Here is a 17,163-nt window from a genome sequence, read left to right as displayed (position 1 = left end):
AAAGGTTTAATTCTGTATTACATATAGGGCTATTCAGATTTTATCTTCTATCAGGTTTGGGAAGCTTTTTTTCCCCCAAGTAAATTAGTCCATTTCATCTAAATTATGAAACATGGAGTTGTTAATAATATGTTCTTTTAAAAAATGATCTGTAATGGTGTCTCCTTTCATTACTGATATTAATAATTGGTGTTTTATCTCTTTCTAAAATCCATTTTACTAGAAATTTATCAACGTTTTTAATCTTTTCAATGGACAAGATTTTGGCTTTATTCATTTTCTCTATTGTACATGTTTTTTTCTATTTCAGTGATTTCTGCTCATATCTTTACTATTTTCTTTTTCTATGTTCTTCGAATTCACAATGCTATTGTTTTTGGCTTCCTGAGATGGAAATTTAGATCACCAGTTTTCAAATGTTCTCCTTTTTTAACTATTTAAAGCTATAATTTTCCCTCTAAGCACATTTTAATTGTGTTCCACAAGTTTTTATGTCGTATTTTCCTCATCCTTCAGTTCAAATATTTTCTAATTTCCATTCTTTGACGCGTATGTTATTTAGAAGTGTTCTGCTTAATTTCCAAACAACTGAGGACTTTCTAGTTATCTTTTCCTTACTGATTTCTAGTGTAATCCCATTGTGGAATTGTCTATTCTCCTTTTGGTTTGGTCAACATCTGATTTATATATTTTCAAGCTGTGTTTTAGGTTCAGACAAATTTAAGATTGCTTTAGCTTTTTTTTGTTTCAACACATCACTAAGAAATGTCCTTCTTTGTGCTTAGTTGCACATGTTAATTAGGGCAGTGTTATATCAGTGAAAGAATGTGTTAGAATGTGTCCAGAAATTCTTTTAATTTAAAAGTGTACTTTGTCTGATATTAATATAATCATATCAGCTTTCTTTCAGATAGTCTTTGTATGGTATATCTTTTTCCATCCTTTTATTTTCAACTTACCTGGTATTTTTATATCTAAACTGTATCTCCTGTAAATGGCATATAGTTGATTAATTTTAAAATCCTGATAATCTTTGTTTTGAATTGGATTATTTAGACCATTTACATTAAATGTAATACAGTTGGATTTAAATTTACCATCTTGCTATTAATTTTCCATTCATATAATCTGTTATTTATTCTCCTTTCTTGTATTCCTTTGGATTAAGTATTTTCATTTATTCCATATTTTTCTTTATTGATTATACACTTTTTTTTTTTTTTTTTGCGGTACGCAGGCCTCTCCCGTTGCGGAGCACAGGCTCCGGACGCGCAAGCTCAGCGGCCATGGCTCACAGGCCCAGCCGCTCCGCGGCATGTGGTATCTTCCCGGACCGGGGCACGAACCTGTGGTCCCCTGCATCGGCAGGCGGACTCTCAACCACTGTGCCACCAGGGAAGCCCTGATTATACACTTTTAATTATCATTAAAAAATTATTCTTTTTTTAAATTAATTATTTTTTTTTGGCTGTGTTGGGTCTTCATTTCTGTGCGTGGGCTTTCTCTAGTTGCGGCAACCAGGGGCCACTCTTCATCGCGGTGTGTGGGCCTCTCACTATCGTGGCCTCTCGTGGAGCACAGGCTCCAGACGTGCAGGCTCAGTAGTTGTGGCGCACGGGCTTAGTTGCTCCACGGCATGTGGGATCTTCCCAGACCAGGGCTCGAACCCGTGTCCCCTGCATTGGCAGGCAGATTCTCAACCACTGCGCCACCAGGGAAGCCCCTAAAAATTATTCTTTTAACGATTACCCTAGAGATTACAATATGCGTCTGTGAATTTACTAAAGTACTAGTGCCTTAAATTAGTACTAGTACCACTTCCTCAACAATGCAAAAAACCTATGATAACTCCATTAACTCTCCTATCCCATTTTGTACTATTGTTATCATATAATTTACTTCTGCATATGTTTAAACCCAACAACATATTGTAATGAACGTTGTTTTAAAATGTGGTATTCTTCATTTCTTTCAACCATTCCATGTTTCCATCTAGGATCATTTTTATTCAGCCAGAAGAACTCTTTTAGTATTTCTTATACTGAAGATCTTCCAACGATTAATTTTCTCAGCCTTTATTATATGAGGAAGTATTTGCTCCCATTTTAAAACATGCCTTTTATTTTAGAATAGTCTTAGATTTGCAGAAAAGGTGTGAAGATAGTAGAGACGTCCCATACACTCCACATCCAGTTTCTCCTATTATTAACATCTTGTATCAATATGGCAATGTATGTTGAAACACTAATACGTTATTATAAACCAAAGCCCATACTTTATTCGGATTTCATTAGTCTATACCTTTTTCTGTCCCGGGATCCCATCCAGGACACCACGTTGCATCTAGTCATCCTGTCTCCTTGGCTTCTCTTGGGATGGCAGTTTCTGAGAATCTCCTAATTTTTGATGATCATGACAGCTCTGAGAAGTTCTGGTGAGATATTTTGCAGAATATCCCTCAACTGGGATTTATCTCATGTTTTCCTTATGATTAGACTGGGATTATGGGCTTCAGGGGTGGGGGAAGAACTTGGAGCTGAAGTGCCATTCTCTTCACGTCATATTTGGATTAGACACACAAACTACTGAAACTGACTCAAGAAGTAGAAAATATGAATAGACCTCTAACAAGAGACTGAATTAGTAATCAAAAAACTTCCCACAAAGAAAATCCCCAAACCAATGGCTTCACTGGTGAATTCTATTAAACATTCAAAGAAGAATTAACACTAATCCTTTACAGATTCTTACAAAAAACAGAAGAGGAAATACCTCCCATTCTATGAGGCCAGTACTACACCTTGATACAAAAACCAGACAAACACATCACAAGAAAACTATAGACCAATATACTTTATAAATATAAAAACCCTCAACAAAATACTAGCCAATGGAATGCAGCAGCATATAAAAAGGACTTATACACCATGACCATGTGAGATTTATCCCCGGAGTGCAAGATTCGTTGAACATATGTAAATCAATCAATGTAACTCACCATGTAAATAGAAAACAAAAATATGGTCATTTCAATAGAAATGGAAAAAACATCTGACAAAATCCAACACCCTTTCATAACAAAAACACTCAAAAAAACTAGGAAGAGAAAGGAACTTCCTTAACCTGATAAGATCATCTACCAAAACCCCACAGTTAACATCAGACTCAATGGTGAAAGACTAGAACTTTTCCCTCTAAAATGAGGCACAAGGTAAGGATGTTTACTCTTAACACTTCTATTCAACATTATACTGGAATTTCTAGCCAGGGCACTTAGGCAAGAAAAAGAAATAAAAGTTATTCAGATTGGAAAAGAAAAAGTAAAACTATCTTTACTTGCAAATGATATGACCCTGTATAAAACTTTTAGAAGAAAGCATAATCATAAATTTTCATGACATTGGATTAGGCAATGGATTCTTAAATAGGACACCAAAAGCATAAGAAACAAAAAAAAAACTGATACATCTGACTTACTCAATTTTTTAAAAATTTGTGCTTCAAATAATACCATCAAGAAAGTGAAAAGACAGTATTTAGAATATATATAGTATATCCAGAATATATAAAGAAACAAAAAATACAAAAAAAAGGCAAAGATATATAAAGAACACAAAATCAACAATAAAAAAACCCCAAATAACCCAATTAAAAAATGGGCAAAGCATTTGAATAGATATTTCTCCAAAGAAGAAATACAAATGGCCAACAGGCACATGAAAAGATGCTCAGCATCGGGGCTTCCCTGGTGGCACAGTGGTTGAGAGTCCGCCTGCCGATGCAGGGGACACGGGTTCGTGCCCCGGTCCAGGAAGATCCCACATGCCGCGGAGCGGCTGGGCCCGTGAGCCATGGCCGCTGAGCCTGCGCGTCCGGAGCCTGTGCTCCGCAACGGGAGAGGCCACAACAGTGAGAGGCCTGCATACAGCAAAAAAAAAAAAAAAAAGATGCTCAGCATCATTAGTCATTAAGGAAGTGCAAGTCAAAACCACAATGAGATACCACTTCGAACCCACTAGGAAGGTTAAAACAAGAAATACAGACAATAACAAGTGTTGGTGATGTGGAGAAACTGGAACCCTCTTAAATTGCTGGTGGGAATGGAAAATGATGCGGCCACTTTGAAAAACAGTTTGGCAGTTGCTCAAAATGTTAAATACAGAGTTACTATGTGACCCAGAAATTCCACTCCTGGGTATATAATCAAGAGAATTGATAACATATGTCCACACAAAATCTTGTACAGTAATATGAAACTTGTTTATAGCAGTGTTATTCATAATAGCCCCAAAATGGAAACAATCCAAGTGTCCATCAACTGATGAAAGGATATACAAAACGTGGTACCTCTGTACAATGGTATATTATTCAGCCATAAAAAAGGAATGAACAACCAATACATGCTACAACATGGATGAACTTTGAAAACATTATGCCAAGTGAAAGAAACCAGATACAAGAGACCCCATATCATATAATTCCACTTATATGAAATGTCCAGAATAGACAAATCCATTGACAGGAAGCAGACTAGTGGTCGCCAGGGGTTAGTGGGAGGGAAGAATGGGGAGTGACTGCTAACAGGTACAAGGTTTCTTTTTTGGAGTGATAAAAATGTTCTGAACTTAGATTAGGTAAAAACCACAGAACTGTACACTTTAAATGGGTGATTTTTATATGTAAATTTTGTTTCATTTTTTTTAAAAAAGTAAGGCATATTGTAGATAGAAAAAGGGATCCAACATACAGAGAACAGAATTTCATGAAGAAGAAAATCAAAACAGAATTGGGAGATTGGATTGACATATATACACTAATATATATAGAATAGACAACTAATGAGAACCTGCTATATAGCACAGGGAACTCTACTTCATTTTGCTGTACAGTAGAAACTAACACAACATTTTAAAACAACTATACTCCCCCCCCAAAAAAAGAAAACCAAAACCAAAACAAAGGAAACAGAACAAATCCACAAAATTATAATTTATGAACAATTTCCTGAAATAAAAAAGATACGAAACTGTACATTCAAAGAGCACACCACAGAATATAACAAAAAGGAAGCAGACTCACAGATACAAAGAACAAACTAGTGGTTACCAGTGGGGAGAGGGAAGCAGGGAGGGGCAATATAGGGATAGGGGGTTAAGAGGAACAAACTATTAGGTATAAAATAAGCTACAAGACTATATTGTACAAAATGGGAATATAGCCAATATTTTATAATAACTATAAAGACTATAACTTTAAAATAAATAAAGTTTTATAAGTTCAAAAACTACACAGAACATACCACAAGCCTGAATAAATCAACCTAAAAAACAACATCAAGACGTATAATAAAATTACTGATCTTTAAAAAAAAAAAAGAAATATCCTTTGGGCATATTGGCAAAAAAGAACACGACTTATAGGAGAAAGAAAATTGTTTTGTCATCAGACTTTTGACAGCAGTGCTTTATACCAGAAGAAAATGGAATAACATATTAAAGAAAATGCGAGCCAAGGATTTTATATCCAGCAAAACCGACCTAAAGAACAGAAATGAGTTATCGACATACTAGAACTCAGAGAGGGACTTCCCTGGTGGTGCAGCGGTTAAGAATCCACGTGCCAGTGCAGGGGACACGGGTTCGAGCCCTGGTCCAGGAAGAACCCACATGCCACGGAACAACTGAGCCCGTGAGCCACAACTACTGAAGCCTGCGTGCCTAGAGCCCATGCTCTGCAACAAGAGAAGCCACCGCAATGAGAAGCCTGCGCACAGCAACGAAGAGTAGCCCCCACTTGCTGCAGCTAGAGAAAACCCACGCACAGCAACAAAGATCCAACACAGCCAAAAATAAATAAATAAATTTATTTAAAAAAAAGAAAGAACTCAGAAACTAGTCTTCCTATGAGCCCTTCCTGAGGAATCTTCTAGGAATGAACTTCATAATTATTAGAGTGAGGAAAGGACTAACAGTGAGCATGAAAAGATATTTGTGTGTAAAACTAAGCCTTAGCGAGGGCTAGAGGGGAGAGGTTATTGTTTACAATGGCAGATGCTTTGACAGTGAAGAAACAGGATAACCATTTAAATACATGAGAGGAAGATGGGGAGAGTATGTGCAAAAATTTAAAAAACACTCTAATCGTAATTAGAAGTGGTGGTATTACTATTGCTACTCTGAGATTGTGTAAAGTGGGATAAAGCATGCCCTGTATCCTTCAGACCAAGGTTTTCAGTGTGGAGGAAAAGAGATACAAATGTAATACAGAAGAGATTAAGTAAAAACACTAGTCCTGAAGTTGAATTGGAAACAGCATGTAATCCTTATGTGTATGCATGTATGCATGTGTGTGTGTGCACCTTTTTTTACCCTGCTCTGTTCACTGAAAAGATCAAGAAACGATTTAAGAAAAAGAATGCTAGCATATTAAAAATGTTTATTAAGGCATGGTTCCTCTGTTTCTTTTCAGAGGACTAAAAATACCTCTTGGTATTGGTGTCATGAAGATGAATATATTCTCAGTTGAAAGTAACTTGGGTCACACAAACAATCGAACAGTAGCGGTGGTTTATATTAATAATGAACAATCTCAGATCCTTGTCACCTGAGCTGCGTGTCTAGCTATAACCTGTCTGCCTTCGCTGTAACAAGAGAAAGTTGGTTGAAATGATTTCTAAGGTCTCTTTTATTGCTGTGAGTCTGATCATCATTCCATATTATTACACTGAATACGTGCTTTTCTGCACTTCAGCATACCGTGCCTTATTTAAATGCACATTAGGAAACACCTTTCTGAAGCGCCTTTACCTGCCATGACACCTTCTCTGTGGGTCCTCCCTCTATGATCGCTTTTCTCTGGAACCACAGGCATCGGGAGGCGATTGGCTAAGGAAAGTGTGTTGCCACCAAACTTTGGACTCCTCTGCAGGCATCTGGAAGGCTGAGCTGGACCTATACCACTGATAGTGTGAAAAAGTCTCCAAGGTGAGAGAAAACCACAAATTTCCAAACAGTATACAGTAAAACAACATTGGGGTTTGAAGAAAGTATGTGGAAATAGTCACTTATTTTACCTTGCAGTTTTCTCCCGGGAGTACAATATGGTGGGTGGAAAAATGCTATGAGAAATGGGGGCGGGGCATTACCTTTCTTTCCACATATCCTTATGCAGCTGCTTAAAATTATTTTAAAACTGAAGAATCATAAAGTGCGTATAGTAAAACGTACAGCTTGATGTATTTTCACAAACTGAATATTCTCGTATAATCAACACCTAGATAATGAATCAGCACAACCCCAGACCCCAGGGCCCCCTCATGCCCTCTTCCAGTCAGCACCCACCACCTTGGGTAACCACTATCCCTATCCCTGTGCTGTTAATTTTTTATGAGCATGAGTCCTTCTACAATATAAAATATCAAAAGAAAAACAGCCTCAAAGTAAGGATTCCATTTATTTATCCAAAACCCAAACGATATAACCTATTCTAGAAAACCAAAAGTAACTGTGGGTCACTAACTCCAAGAAGCTCACAGACAAAATAAATAACAGCGCTGGTGGAAACAAATACAGTTTGTTTCCAGCGTAAGGGAACGCTGGGGGAAGCTGAGGAAGGTTTCACAGAAAGGTAGGGCTTTGGAGAATGAGCAAGAGCTGGCTATCGACTGTTGCAAAACGTACAAAGGCTAGAAAGAAACGTTGTGAGCACAAATGAAGCTGGCTCTTTAAGACACCTGTTTATGGGGAGGCCTGGTTACAGGTTAACCCTAGCTGTTTTGGCTTCTGAAGCCACCAGTCAGAATGACATCACTGTTATCAGGTTACTCGGATGGAGGGCATTTGCTGGCCATGTAACGCGGAAAAGGAAGTCCTGGGGAACGCACCCCTCCTTGCCCAGGAGGAGAAAGCCATGCAGCGCCCAGAGGCTGGGAAGCCTATTATCAAATTCAACCACTGTCAAAAGTACATCTACAGCTTCAGCGTGCCGCCATGCTGCCCCCTCTGCCGGCAGGACATGGGCCCCAGGAAGCTGGAGGAAGCACCTGTCAGCATCCCTAATCCGTTTACGGATGGGCATCAAGAAGAGTGTTCATTCCTCCTCAGACCAACTCAAGGGACGTTTCTTAGGTACAGTGTTTTATGTGTTGCACTGGATTGTGCAAAGCTTCCCTTCTCTGTTTTAGTCACTTAAACTTTCTTTTTCTAACGTGCTATATATACAGTGTGAGATTTGGTGGATAATCTTTTCGGTGGTCTGGTGTTAAATCCTAAAATGTAGGCCTTTTTGTTTCATAAGAATAGACGGGTGCATACTTTCCTGGAATGATAAGTGCAAGAATATACGAAGGTCAAACCTGCTTATACAATTTTAAGAGAGAGGAATCGATAGCCTGGAGATTTTTTTTACCCATAGATTTTGTGCTAAGAGGCTAACTGGGAAAATGACCCAGCAGCTAATCTCATCAAAATAATACCTTTACTTCGAGTTAGTTTGTAACATTTGTGACAAGCAGGTACCCTGCACAGAGCCTGAAGAATGGCCACGTACAGACTATTTTGCATGGAGGTGCATGAAATTGAGACTAGAGCTGGTCTGTTTCAATGGTAGATGTCACCTGACTTTAAGAAATATTTCAGAAATCAAAAGGAAGGATGGTGCCTTCTTCAGAGTCCTGAGTTTACAGGTGGAATTGGAACTGGCCCTGCACAAGCCAGGTTTCAAGAGAACAGTGATGAGCAATGGTGTGAGCTTTGGGAAGTGTGTCGTGCTCACTATTGTGGTCTGATGCCCAGACCTTCCTGCCTCCTTGAAACATACCCTCCTGAGTCCCTCGTGCCCTCTAGTGCCGGTTTGGGATAAGAAAATTGGAGTTGACTACTTCCCTGCTCGCTAACTTCCTTAATCAATTTCCTTCCAGTCCCTATGGGGATGAAACGAACCGATGTGTGTACAAGGCATTGGTCAAACACTAGGGGCTCAACAGACTGCACTCATGACCCTTCCTCGGGGAGGCAGCGGGATGCAGAGGGGACCGTGCAGGCTTGTACGCCAAGAAGCCCCCCATTCCTACCCTGATTCAGACCAGCTCCAGGACCCTCTCCGAGTCTCTGGTTCCTCACCTGTAAAATGATGACCCGCTGACCTTGCAGAGTTGTGAGGGTCAGCGAAAAGGCCTATAAAGCTGGCCCGGGTGCCAGGCACGACGTTGAACCAACACGCCCAACACGCTCCTTCCTGTCCCAATACCTTCATAGTCAGCTCAGAACGTGACTGGGAGAACCTTCATTTCTACCCTAACCAGATTCATGAAGCCCAAACTGTTTTATAAGGCCCCTCATTCACGCTAACTTGGAGTTAGTAACTGGTTGGATTCCGAAAGCTTTTGAACAGAGCTTAAAATTCAGAGTTCATTTCCTGTAACGCTGGTTCATTCAACAGGTGCTCACTGAGCAGCTCTGTGTGGGAAATGCTAGGGATGTCACAGTGAACAAGCTGCAGCCCTGCTCTCCAGAAATGACACAACACGCGACAGGCTTTCAGGCTAGCCCCTGAAAAGCATTCATCTCTTCTGTGGTGTGGTGGTGACACTAACAGGCCTGGCCTCCCTCGGCAGCGGCGGAAAGGAGGTGGTGGTGTTGAAATACATCGTGTGCTTGGGCATCTTCCTATCCCCCTCAGGACTCAGGCCAGGATCTGCAGAACCCAAGTAGCCCCCTGCCCACCAGTCCCTTGAAGGCCGAGTTCCAGACTATTTTTTTCCCCTCTCATCCTGTTTCTAAACCCTCAGGACCAACTCCCACAACTCATCTTGAGACAATTTCATCTACTTCTTAAGAGAACCAGCAGTGACTCAAAGGAATCACGGAGGCTCTGATCTAACTAGATGAGGATCCCTCAGGGCTGCCATATAGGGCTGTGCAGCTTGTGGACTGCACAAAGGCACCTGGCCAAGGCAGTGGCGGGTACTGAAGTTCAGCCTGCATTCCACTCACCCTGGGCAGCACCCTGGGCAGAGCTGCATCTGCAGGAAGAAGGGGCACCTTTTCTTAATCTGTACAAAACTATCATATGGGATAGGGGTGGCCCTGGCCCTGCCCCATCACACGCTTCTGTAACACTTCTCAATCTATTAACAACTTGTTAAACTAAAACTAAAAAAGTCTTCTCTGGAAGCAGGCAAACCCTGTGAGGCAGGGACCTCATTTCCCGTTGTGTCACTAGCCCTTCACTTCAAATGACAGGCCCATAGTTGACATGTTGCATGAATGAGAAATAACTGAAGGAGAGGGAGGAGAGCGGGAGTGAGAGGGAATGCCTGGGATTTAGGCAGGAAACAGAGAGGCTGTACATGCAGGGAGTGATCTGGGGATGGCACACATCCAGGTCCAGCACCGTGATCGGCCACCCAAGACTTACTGTTTTTCCCAGCTTCATTCTCAACCTCTGAACCCACAGGGTCTCAGAAAACTCACAGTGGCTGCAACAAGACGGCCTGGGGGGATTGCTCTGAAGAGGTGGGGCAGCCATTTGTGTCCTTGGCCATTGTAAACCCCGGGACTGCTTGCTTTAACGAGGAACCAAACGTTCAGAACTGTGGTCTGACAAAGGAGCTCGTCATTTAAAAATTACCTGACTTATCTGACACCTCTACATGGTAGCACTCAATAGGCATTTTACTCTTACAACCAGCTCGCTAGGAGGCTAATGCTATTTCCATCTTACAGGTGAGAAAGTCTCGGGGCAAATAAGTGATAGCCTGGGATCATACATAGAGGTTAAATTACCTGGAGTTATACATCTGGTGCACAGTCACGGGGGAAGAATAATTTCAGGAAAGAAGGGCTGTCCAGGAAAAGTGAGTGTGGCCACAGGCTTCAAGACCATATTAGCTTCAAAGGTAGAAGTCCACTGAGGTGCTTTCAGGACCCTCCCACCCACGTTGGCCTGAGGAACAGGCTGCCCTCTCACACTTAAGGAGGAAAGAATCAGGAGCTTCCTCAACAGCTGACAGCCGGGTGGGCCCCTCTGCTGCAGAGCCAGGCGTCATGCTGACATTACGCTCCAGCAGGGCTGGCCTTCCAGCACACTCACCTTTAGGACTGCGGGGGCCAAGAAAATCCAGAGGGGGTGCAGGGCACTGTTTTCTACCTCACACGTACTCTTGGCCTTTCCACTAACCTGGCCTCTGGCACCGAGGCCGAGTTCTGGCACCGGCCAAGAGGGGAGGCCCGCTGTTCTCCTCCCACTTTAAATACCAATTCCACGCGCCTAGTGTGTGCAAATGAGAGGACAAAAACGCTCTTGTTTCTTCTAGGGAGTATGACGGAAGGTCTGATCTTCACGTGGGGATAACCAACACAAATGGTGAGTGCACTTTCATAGCTTAAAAAGTTCCCCCAATACCTGGTTAGAAGAGAGCAGTATTTCTAGAGAAAAAGTAATGTGGCAACATTACTCACAATGCTAAGTATGTGAAAGCTCTTTAATGTTTTCTCAGCCAAGAGCTGAGAAAACATTAAAAACATTGCAAACCTGTATGTTTTTTGTTAGTTTTTAAGAGAGGAAGAAACAGACATCCAGAGAGGTTGAGTTGTCCAAGACCTCATCTTGTGTTAGAAGCAGACCCTCTGCTCCCAATGCTATACTCAGCCCACTGCCACTGGGTCCTCATACTCGGGGTCTCCAGGGGCCAAGCAGGAACACCAGGGATAAATTGGGGGGACACAGCACCTGAGCGTGCGGTAGGGCCTGTGAAAGTTTGCTTTAAAAACTCAGAAAAGCAGCACATTTAAATAAAATGGTTCCTTTGGCCAGATTTAGCTTGGAGGGCACAGTCTGCAGGAAAAGGCCTGGGGAGTGCTGCCAGCAGGGGGGTGCAGGCCTGGGAATGGTGAGCGAGGCCAGCCACTTGCGGCTGCGATCAGGTCCCACAGGTGAAGTCTGATTACAGCCCTTGCTGCTCCCTTGAGGCAGGAGAACTGACACTGTGAACAGAAACCTAGGACTGGGTTTTGAACTCATTGACTGTCACGAACAGTCAAATCTGCACCAGTCTTTGTCAGGAGAAATGTACTGCTGATTTAAGGAAGTGAGACGGACGCCTTTGTAGACAGAGAACTTCAACAAAAATATCTGGAGATGATCACCCCAGCACCTATTACTGTCTCGTTTCTCTGGGACAACCTCGGGTGCTGAGAGCAAGGAGGCAGAGGCTCCCTGGAGGAGGGGGTTCGAGAGCTCTCGGACTGCAATTGGGAAGTGCTGTCTGGGCTCCTGTTGTGTGCAGTTAGCAGGTGGCTGCTGTCCCGTTCACCGGGGTGCGTTTCCCCTGACGCCTCCGTGTGATTTTGGTTTTGGCGGCAGGAGTCGTGTATAATTACACGGTGCACGGTGTCCAGCGAGACGAAGCGGGCTGGGGGCAGAGCGTGAGCATCCCGCTCCTGCAGCCCGGCATGTTCGGACTGATGGACCAGTGGGACAAGTACCTGGAAGACTTCTCCACCACGGGGGCCTGGCTGCCTCACAGGTAGGACAGGGCCCTCACTCACCACCAGGTGCCATCACAGATCACAGAGGATGCTAAGCTGCACTGACTTTCATGTTCAGCCTGTACTGAGATAGTAGCGTCTGTAACAGAATTAAGCAGGGGCTGAATTACTTGGGGTTTCTGCAGAGGTGAGCTAGCACACATTTCCCCAATAGAACCACAGCACTCTAAGAGCTGAAGGGACCAGACCTTAGTACTCTAGTTATTTTACTTATTTGACTCTTTTACACACTTGACATTTAATAATACGTACAGCAAAACCCACAGTATTATATTCCCTTAAAACAAAACAATTTTAAATGAGGTTCAAAATGTAAACCTATCTAAAGCTCCCCCCATTTTAAGTTTCAGCAAGTTTGAAATTAATTTATCGATTCCTTGCCCCCTTATCACTGTAGAAGATACATAGCATACTTGTGGACTTAAATTGTTCTGATGCTTCCCTTGAAATAAGTTTAGACACTGTAGGATATCATAAAACTCAGACATGGAATTCCACTTCGAGAATCTAGAATTTCAGTGAAATTAAGTTCTCCAAATTGGGGCCTATATGCAACTTGAGTCACCACTCTGGACATCTCGGTGAGTCCTAGCTGTACTTAAGCTGCAAGCAGAAATAGCCCCAGATGCCAAGTGTCCCTCTGAACTGCACCTCTGGACACTCTGTCATCAAGGGGGCCAGCACACATGGGGGCCCAGCTTGCAGCGAGGTTAAAATTATGAAAGGCCTTGGGCAGCTCAGGGCTAAGCCTTGTCTTCTCGACGCCCTTGCCCCATAAGGTACGAAGAAGACCACCACAACTGCTACAGCTACGCCCTCAAGTTCATTAACTGCGTCCTGGCCACACAGGGCGAGGAGCGGCTGGACCGGGACGAGTTCACGGAGAAGTTCGTGATCCCGAGGACGAGGAAGGCTTCCAAGTACATCATGCTCTACCGCATGATAGAAGAGCACGGCTTCTACGTCATCGAGCCCCCTGGTCCCCAGACAAGCCCACATCCGGGAAGCGGCTCATGCTGAGCGCGCATTGCGCCTGAGAGCAGACAGGAAGTGATGTCTGGGGGTTCCCGCCTGGAACAGCTACTGGGCCTCTACATGTCTTCAACTGTGGTTAATAAAAAAGAGTTAGACGGCTTCCCTTTACGCATATTTCAGCTTACTGCAGTGTAAGAATTTACGAAATGAATAAAAATTGTCCTGGGTTTTCAAAATTGTAGGCACCACAACTAAAATTGTTTTCACAGTAGTTTGGGGTCCATGTTACAGCGTAAAGTGGCAGCATCTTTTTTTCACAGAGCAATGAGAACTCTTCCTATAAATTAAGTAGGGAACAAATTCACCTTCCACTGTGAATCCAGAAATTGGGGATTTGTAGGAAGAGACCCTTACAGTTTATGAAGTAATGACTGCCTTCACCTCATTGTTTTTATATAAAAAGCACATGGTAATCTTTTGACAATCAATAATAGTTAAAAAAAAAAAAAAGAAAAAAGGTCTCAGAATCTGAGCCGGGAACCATGCACTCCTCCTGGGTCAGCCTTTCTGTGTCTACACGCACAAACAGGATTGGCAATTCCTCAATCAAGCTGTTTCCCTGGCCTGAGGTGGGGAGTTGGGGTGTTGGAGTTACCACAGCGAATCACCTCCTCTGCCCACTCTAGGTGCAGAATTCAGAAAGGACATGATGAAAGTCCGTCTTCTTTCTCTCATACCTTCAGGAGGAGGAAGGGGACGACTGAGATGAGTCACCACAAGGATTGTTAACAAGCACATTAGAATTTTTACACCCAGATAATCAGACTTTAAATAGCCAGTGATCAAAACATTTCAGGATTCCTCTTTGGAAACTGCTTCCAGAACTCTTTGTTTTTGACCAAACGTGATATACTATCCACCTAATCTTATTCCTCAGCGTGGGTACCGAATGATGCCTAATTTCCAAAAACCAAACCCATCTTCAAGGTAGCAATAGTTACTCAGTAATAAAGATATTCCGAAAACTTGCTACAGATTCTTCAAGCTTGTTTCCAAAGAGGCACTGGTCAGTGTTCCACACTAGCGACTTCAGTGGGAAAAAATGCAGGCAGCTCAACATTTGCATTTGTCAAGTTTTAGGACTGTTCTTTAAGAAATACAAAACTTCCTACCTGGAAAATGAGACCACCTTAAACAACCTGCCTGCTACTCTGTGTTCAAGGAATCATAAAGACCTCAGCGGGTAAAGGTGAAAGGAGCGAGGGGTTTGGGGGATATTCCGATCTGCCCCATTCTCTTTAAGCTCTGTCTTAGGACTCTGCTTCCCTGGACCAGTTCTTTACCCTATTATTAGTAATCGTAACAGCTGCAGTTAACGCGTATTCATAAAAGACTCCACACCAGAGTAAACACTTCTTACTCTTCTCTTTTAATCTCTAAGACCATCCTGTGAGGTAGGTACTGACATCATGCCCATGTTACAGATGACAAGGGAAACGGACTTGCCCAAAGGCACCCAGTGGCAAAACCAGGGTTCAGACCAGGTTTGACTGCAAAGCCTGTGCAGTTACCTCCAGCACCCAGCAACCCGAAAGCGACCAGTGGCACGCAGGGTGCACGGCAACTGGGTCAGTAATTTGCCATCGTTAAGAGAAGATAAGCGTTCTGCTTTCATCAGCACTCAAATATGAACAGGAGATAAGAAACATGTCATAAAACAATTAAAATAAGAATTGTTGGGACTCCTCCGGTGACACAGTGGTTAACAATCTGCCTGCCAATGCAGGGGACATGGGTTCAAGCCCTGGTCCGGGAAGATCCCACATGCCACAGAGCAACGAAGCCCGTGCGCCACAACTACTGAGCCTGCACTCTAGGGCCCGCAAGCCACACCTACTAAGCCTGCGTGCCAAAACTACTGAAGCCTGTGCGCCTAGAGCCTATGCTCTGCAGCAAGAGAAGCCACCACAATGAGAAGCCTGTGCACCGCAACAAGGAGTAGCCCCCGCACGCCGCAACTAGGGAAAGACCGCGCGCAGCAACGAAGACCCAATGCAGTCCAAAAAAAAAAAAAAAAAAAAGAATTGTTAATATTAGAAATGCTAATTTCATGCTACTTTCTCCAAGTGCTTGACCTTGATTTTCAAACAAAGCTTTAACAATCCCCACTCCCTATTTTCGGGGCTGCTCTACACCCTGGAGGTGCCTTTGGTAGCGGTCGGCCTCGTATTTCTTCTTTCACTTCAGCAGGCTACAAATGCCCTGCTCACAAAACCACAGTACCAGCCTACAGGTTTTACCCCAGTAAAGGAAATGGGGCATCAGAATACCACAGACAGATGGGCGACGTGGCTCAGCTCTGCAGGAGTGTGAGCTGAGAATCCTCAGCACTGGCACCAACTCCAACCCCAGACGAAATCTCAGAGGTCCACCTGGCAGCCCAAGTGCACTCCTTCACATCAGCGGTGAGCGCAGCCCTGGGCACACATCTGTCTCCGTCAGCGCTCCTGGGATGATGGACGGCTGGGCTCCCGTTCACAACAAGGCCACAGAGTCACCGATCCGCAAGACTAAACTAACCCACACGAAGGCATTTTTCCAAAGCCTCCACGGCGTGCATGGATTACTCTTATAACCAGGAAAACCCAAAAACAATATTAAAAAAAACAAGAAGCCACCCGCAATGGCTGCACCTCGCTCCCTTTGTGCAGGAAGTGCTTACCATGGTACCCCTCCCCCATCCCCAGAGCTGTCTTCACTACTTTACCTCGAACTTTTTCTGTCACCTCCTCCTCCACTGTGTTAACCTACCAGGGCATAAAATAGGCTTTTTACTTCCTAGAGGAAATAATTATGTCAATGCTCATACTTTTGGTTCATCTGGAAGGGAAAAAAGCACACCTATAATGTGCCAGATTCTTTCACAGACCATCTCATTTAGTCTGCAAAACAAACTCAGGAGCTAGTAATTATGCCCACTTCACAGGTGAGGAAACTGAGGTTCAGAGGGATTAAACAATGTTCCCAAGGTCACCACTGTTTTCCTAGTGTAGACCTGGACTCTTGGACCCAGGTTTTTCTTTTTTTTGTTTTGTTTTGTGTTTTTTTTCGCAGTACGCGGGCCTCTCACTGTTGTGGCCTCTCCCGTTGCGGAGCACAGGCTCCAGACGCGCAGGCTCAGCGGCCATGGCTCACGGGCCCAGCTGCTCCGCGGCACGTGGGATCTTCCTGGACCGGGGCTGGAACCCGTGTCCCCTGCATCGGCAGGCGGACTCTCAACCACTGCGCCACCAGGGAAGCCCCGGACCCAGATTTTTCTGATTCCACCCTTTCTACTCTATCAGAATGTGCCATCTAAACATCAGGAAGAAGAATATCTACCTTTGAAATACTGCTTCTGAAAATGGAAAGATTCCAAAAATTTTTAAATGCTAAAAAACTTTCACTTAAAAGAAATCATAGTGAATTACTTTGAAATAAAAAGTACTGCCTTAGTTTAACAACGTCACAAATTTGCTTTTCCATATCATGTATTCTTAACTGAGGCAACCGTATATTTCACAAAATGGTAAAAAGACTAAAAATTTTCAGCTTATATATAAAAAACCAAAGATTTAAGATAAACTCATGGATTTAAATC

At 43.2% G+C, this 17,163-nt stretch overlaps 2 protein-coding genes across 3 annotated transcripts in view; one reads left to right on the top strand and one right to left on the bottom strand.

Moving 5' to 3' along the window:
* The first annotated feature begins 7,604 nt into the window (after positions 1 to 7,604).
* On the top strand, positions 7,605 to 13,989 carry MKRN2OS (MKRN2 opposite strand). The gene is made up of 4 exons (XM_029242131.1): positions 7,605 to 8,126; positions 11,315 to 11,364; positions 12,364 to 12,526; positions 13,328 to 13,989. Exons 1-4 carry the CDS (start codon positions 7,828 to 7,830, stop codon positions 13,566 to 13,568), a joined length of 753 nt encoding a protein of 250 aa, XP_029097964.1. The 5' UTR covers positions 7,605 to 7,827; the 3' UTR covers positions 13,569 to 13,989.
* A 50-nt stretch (positions 13,990 to 14,039) lies between these two features.
* Positions 14,040 to 17,163, bottom strand: part of LOC114907025 (peroxisome proliferator-activated receptor gamma) — a 215,479-nt gene continuing 212,355 nt past the window's right edge. Inside the window, exons 18-19 of one of the 2 annotated variants that reach the window (XR_003796608.1) lie at positions 16,291 to 16,330; positions 14,245 to 14,260 (exon numbers count right to left, since the gene is read on the bottom strand). The gene's annotated coding sequence lies outside the window, so the exon portion shown is untranslated. Of the gene's footprint in view, positions 14,261 to 16,290; positions 16,331 to 17,163 lie in introns of both variants that reach the window. The other variant, XR_003796610.1, reaches the window with a different exon arrangement.

The sequence above is a fragment of the Monodon monoceros genome, unplaced genomic scaffold (genome assembly GCF_005190385.1).
Source record: "Monodon monoceros isolate NGI ecotype Baffin Bay Population unplaced genomic scaffold, NGI_Narwhal_1 Super_Scaffold_3, whole genome shotgun sequence".
In the NCBI taxonomy this organism is placed as follows: Eukaryota; Metazoa; Chordata; class Mammalia; order Artiodactyla; family Monodontidae; genus Monodon; species Monodon monoceros.
Note: the sequence above shows the minus strand (reverse complement) of the source record. Positions and strands in the feature narration are given on the sequence as shown.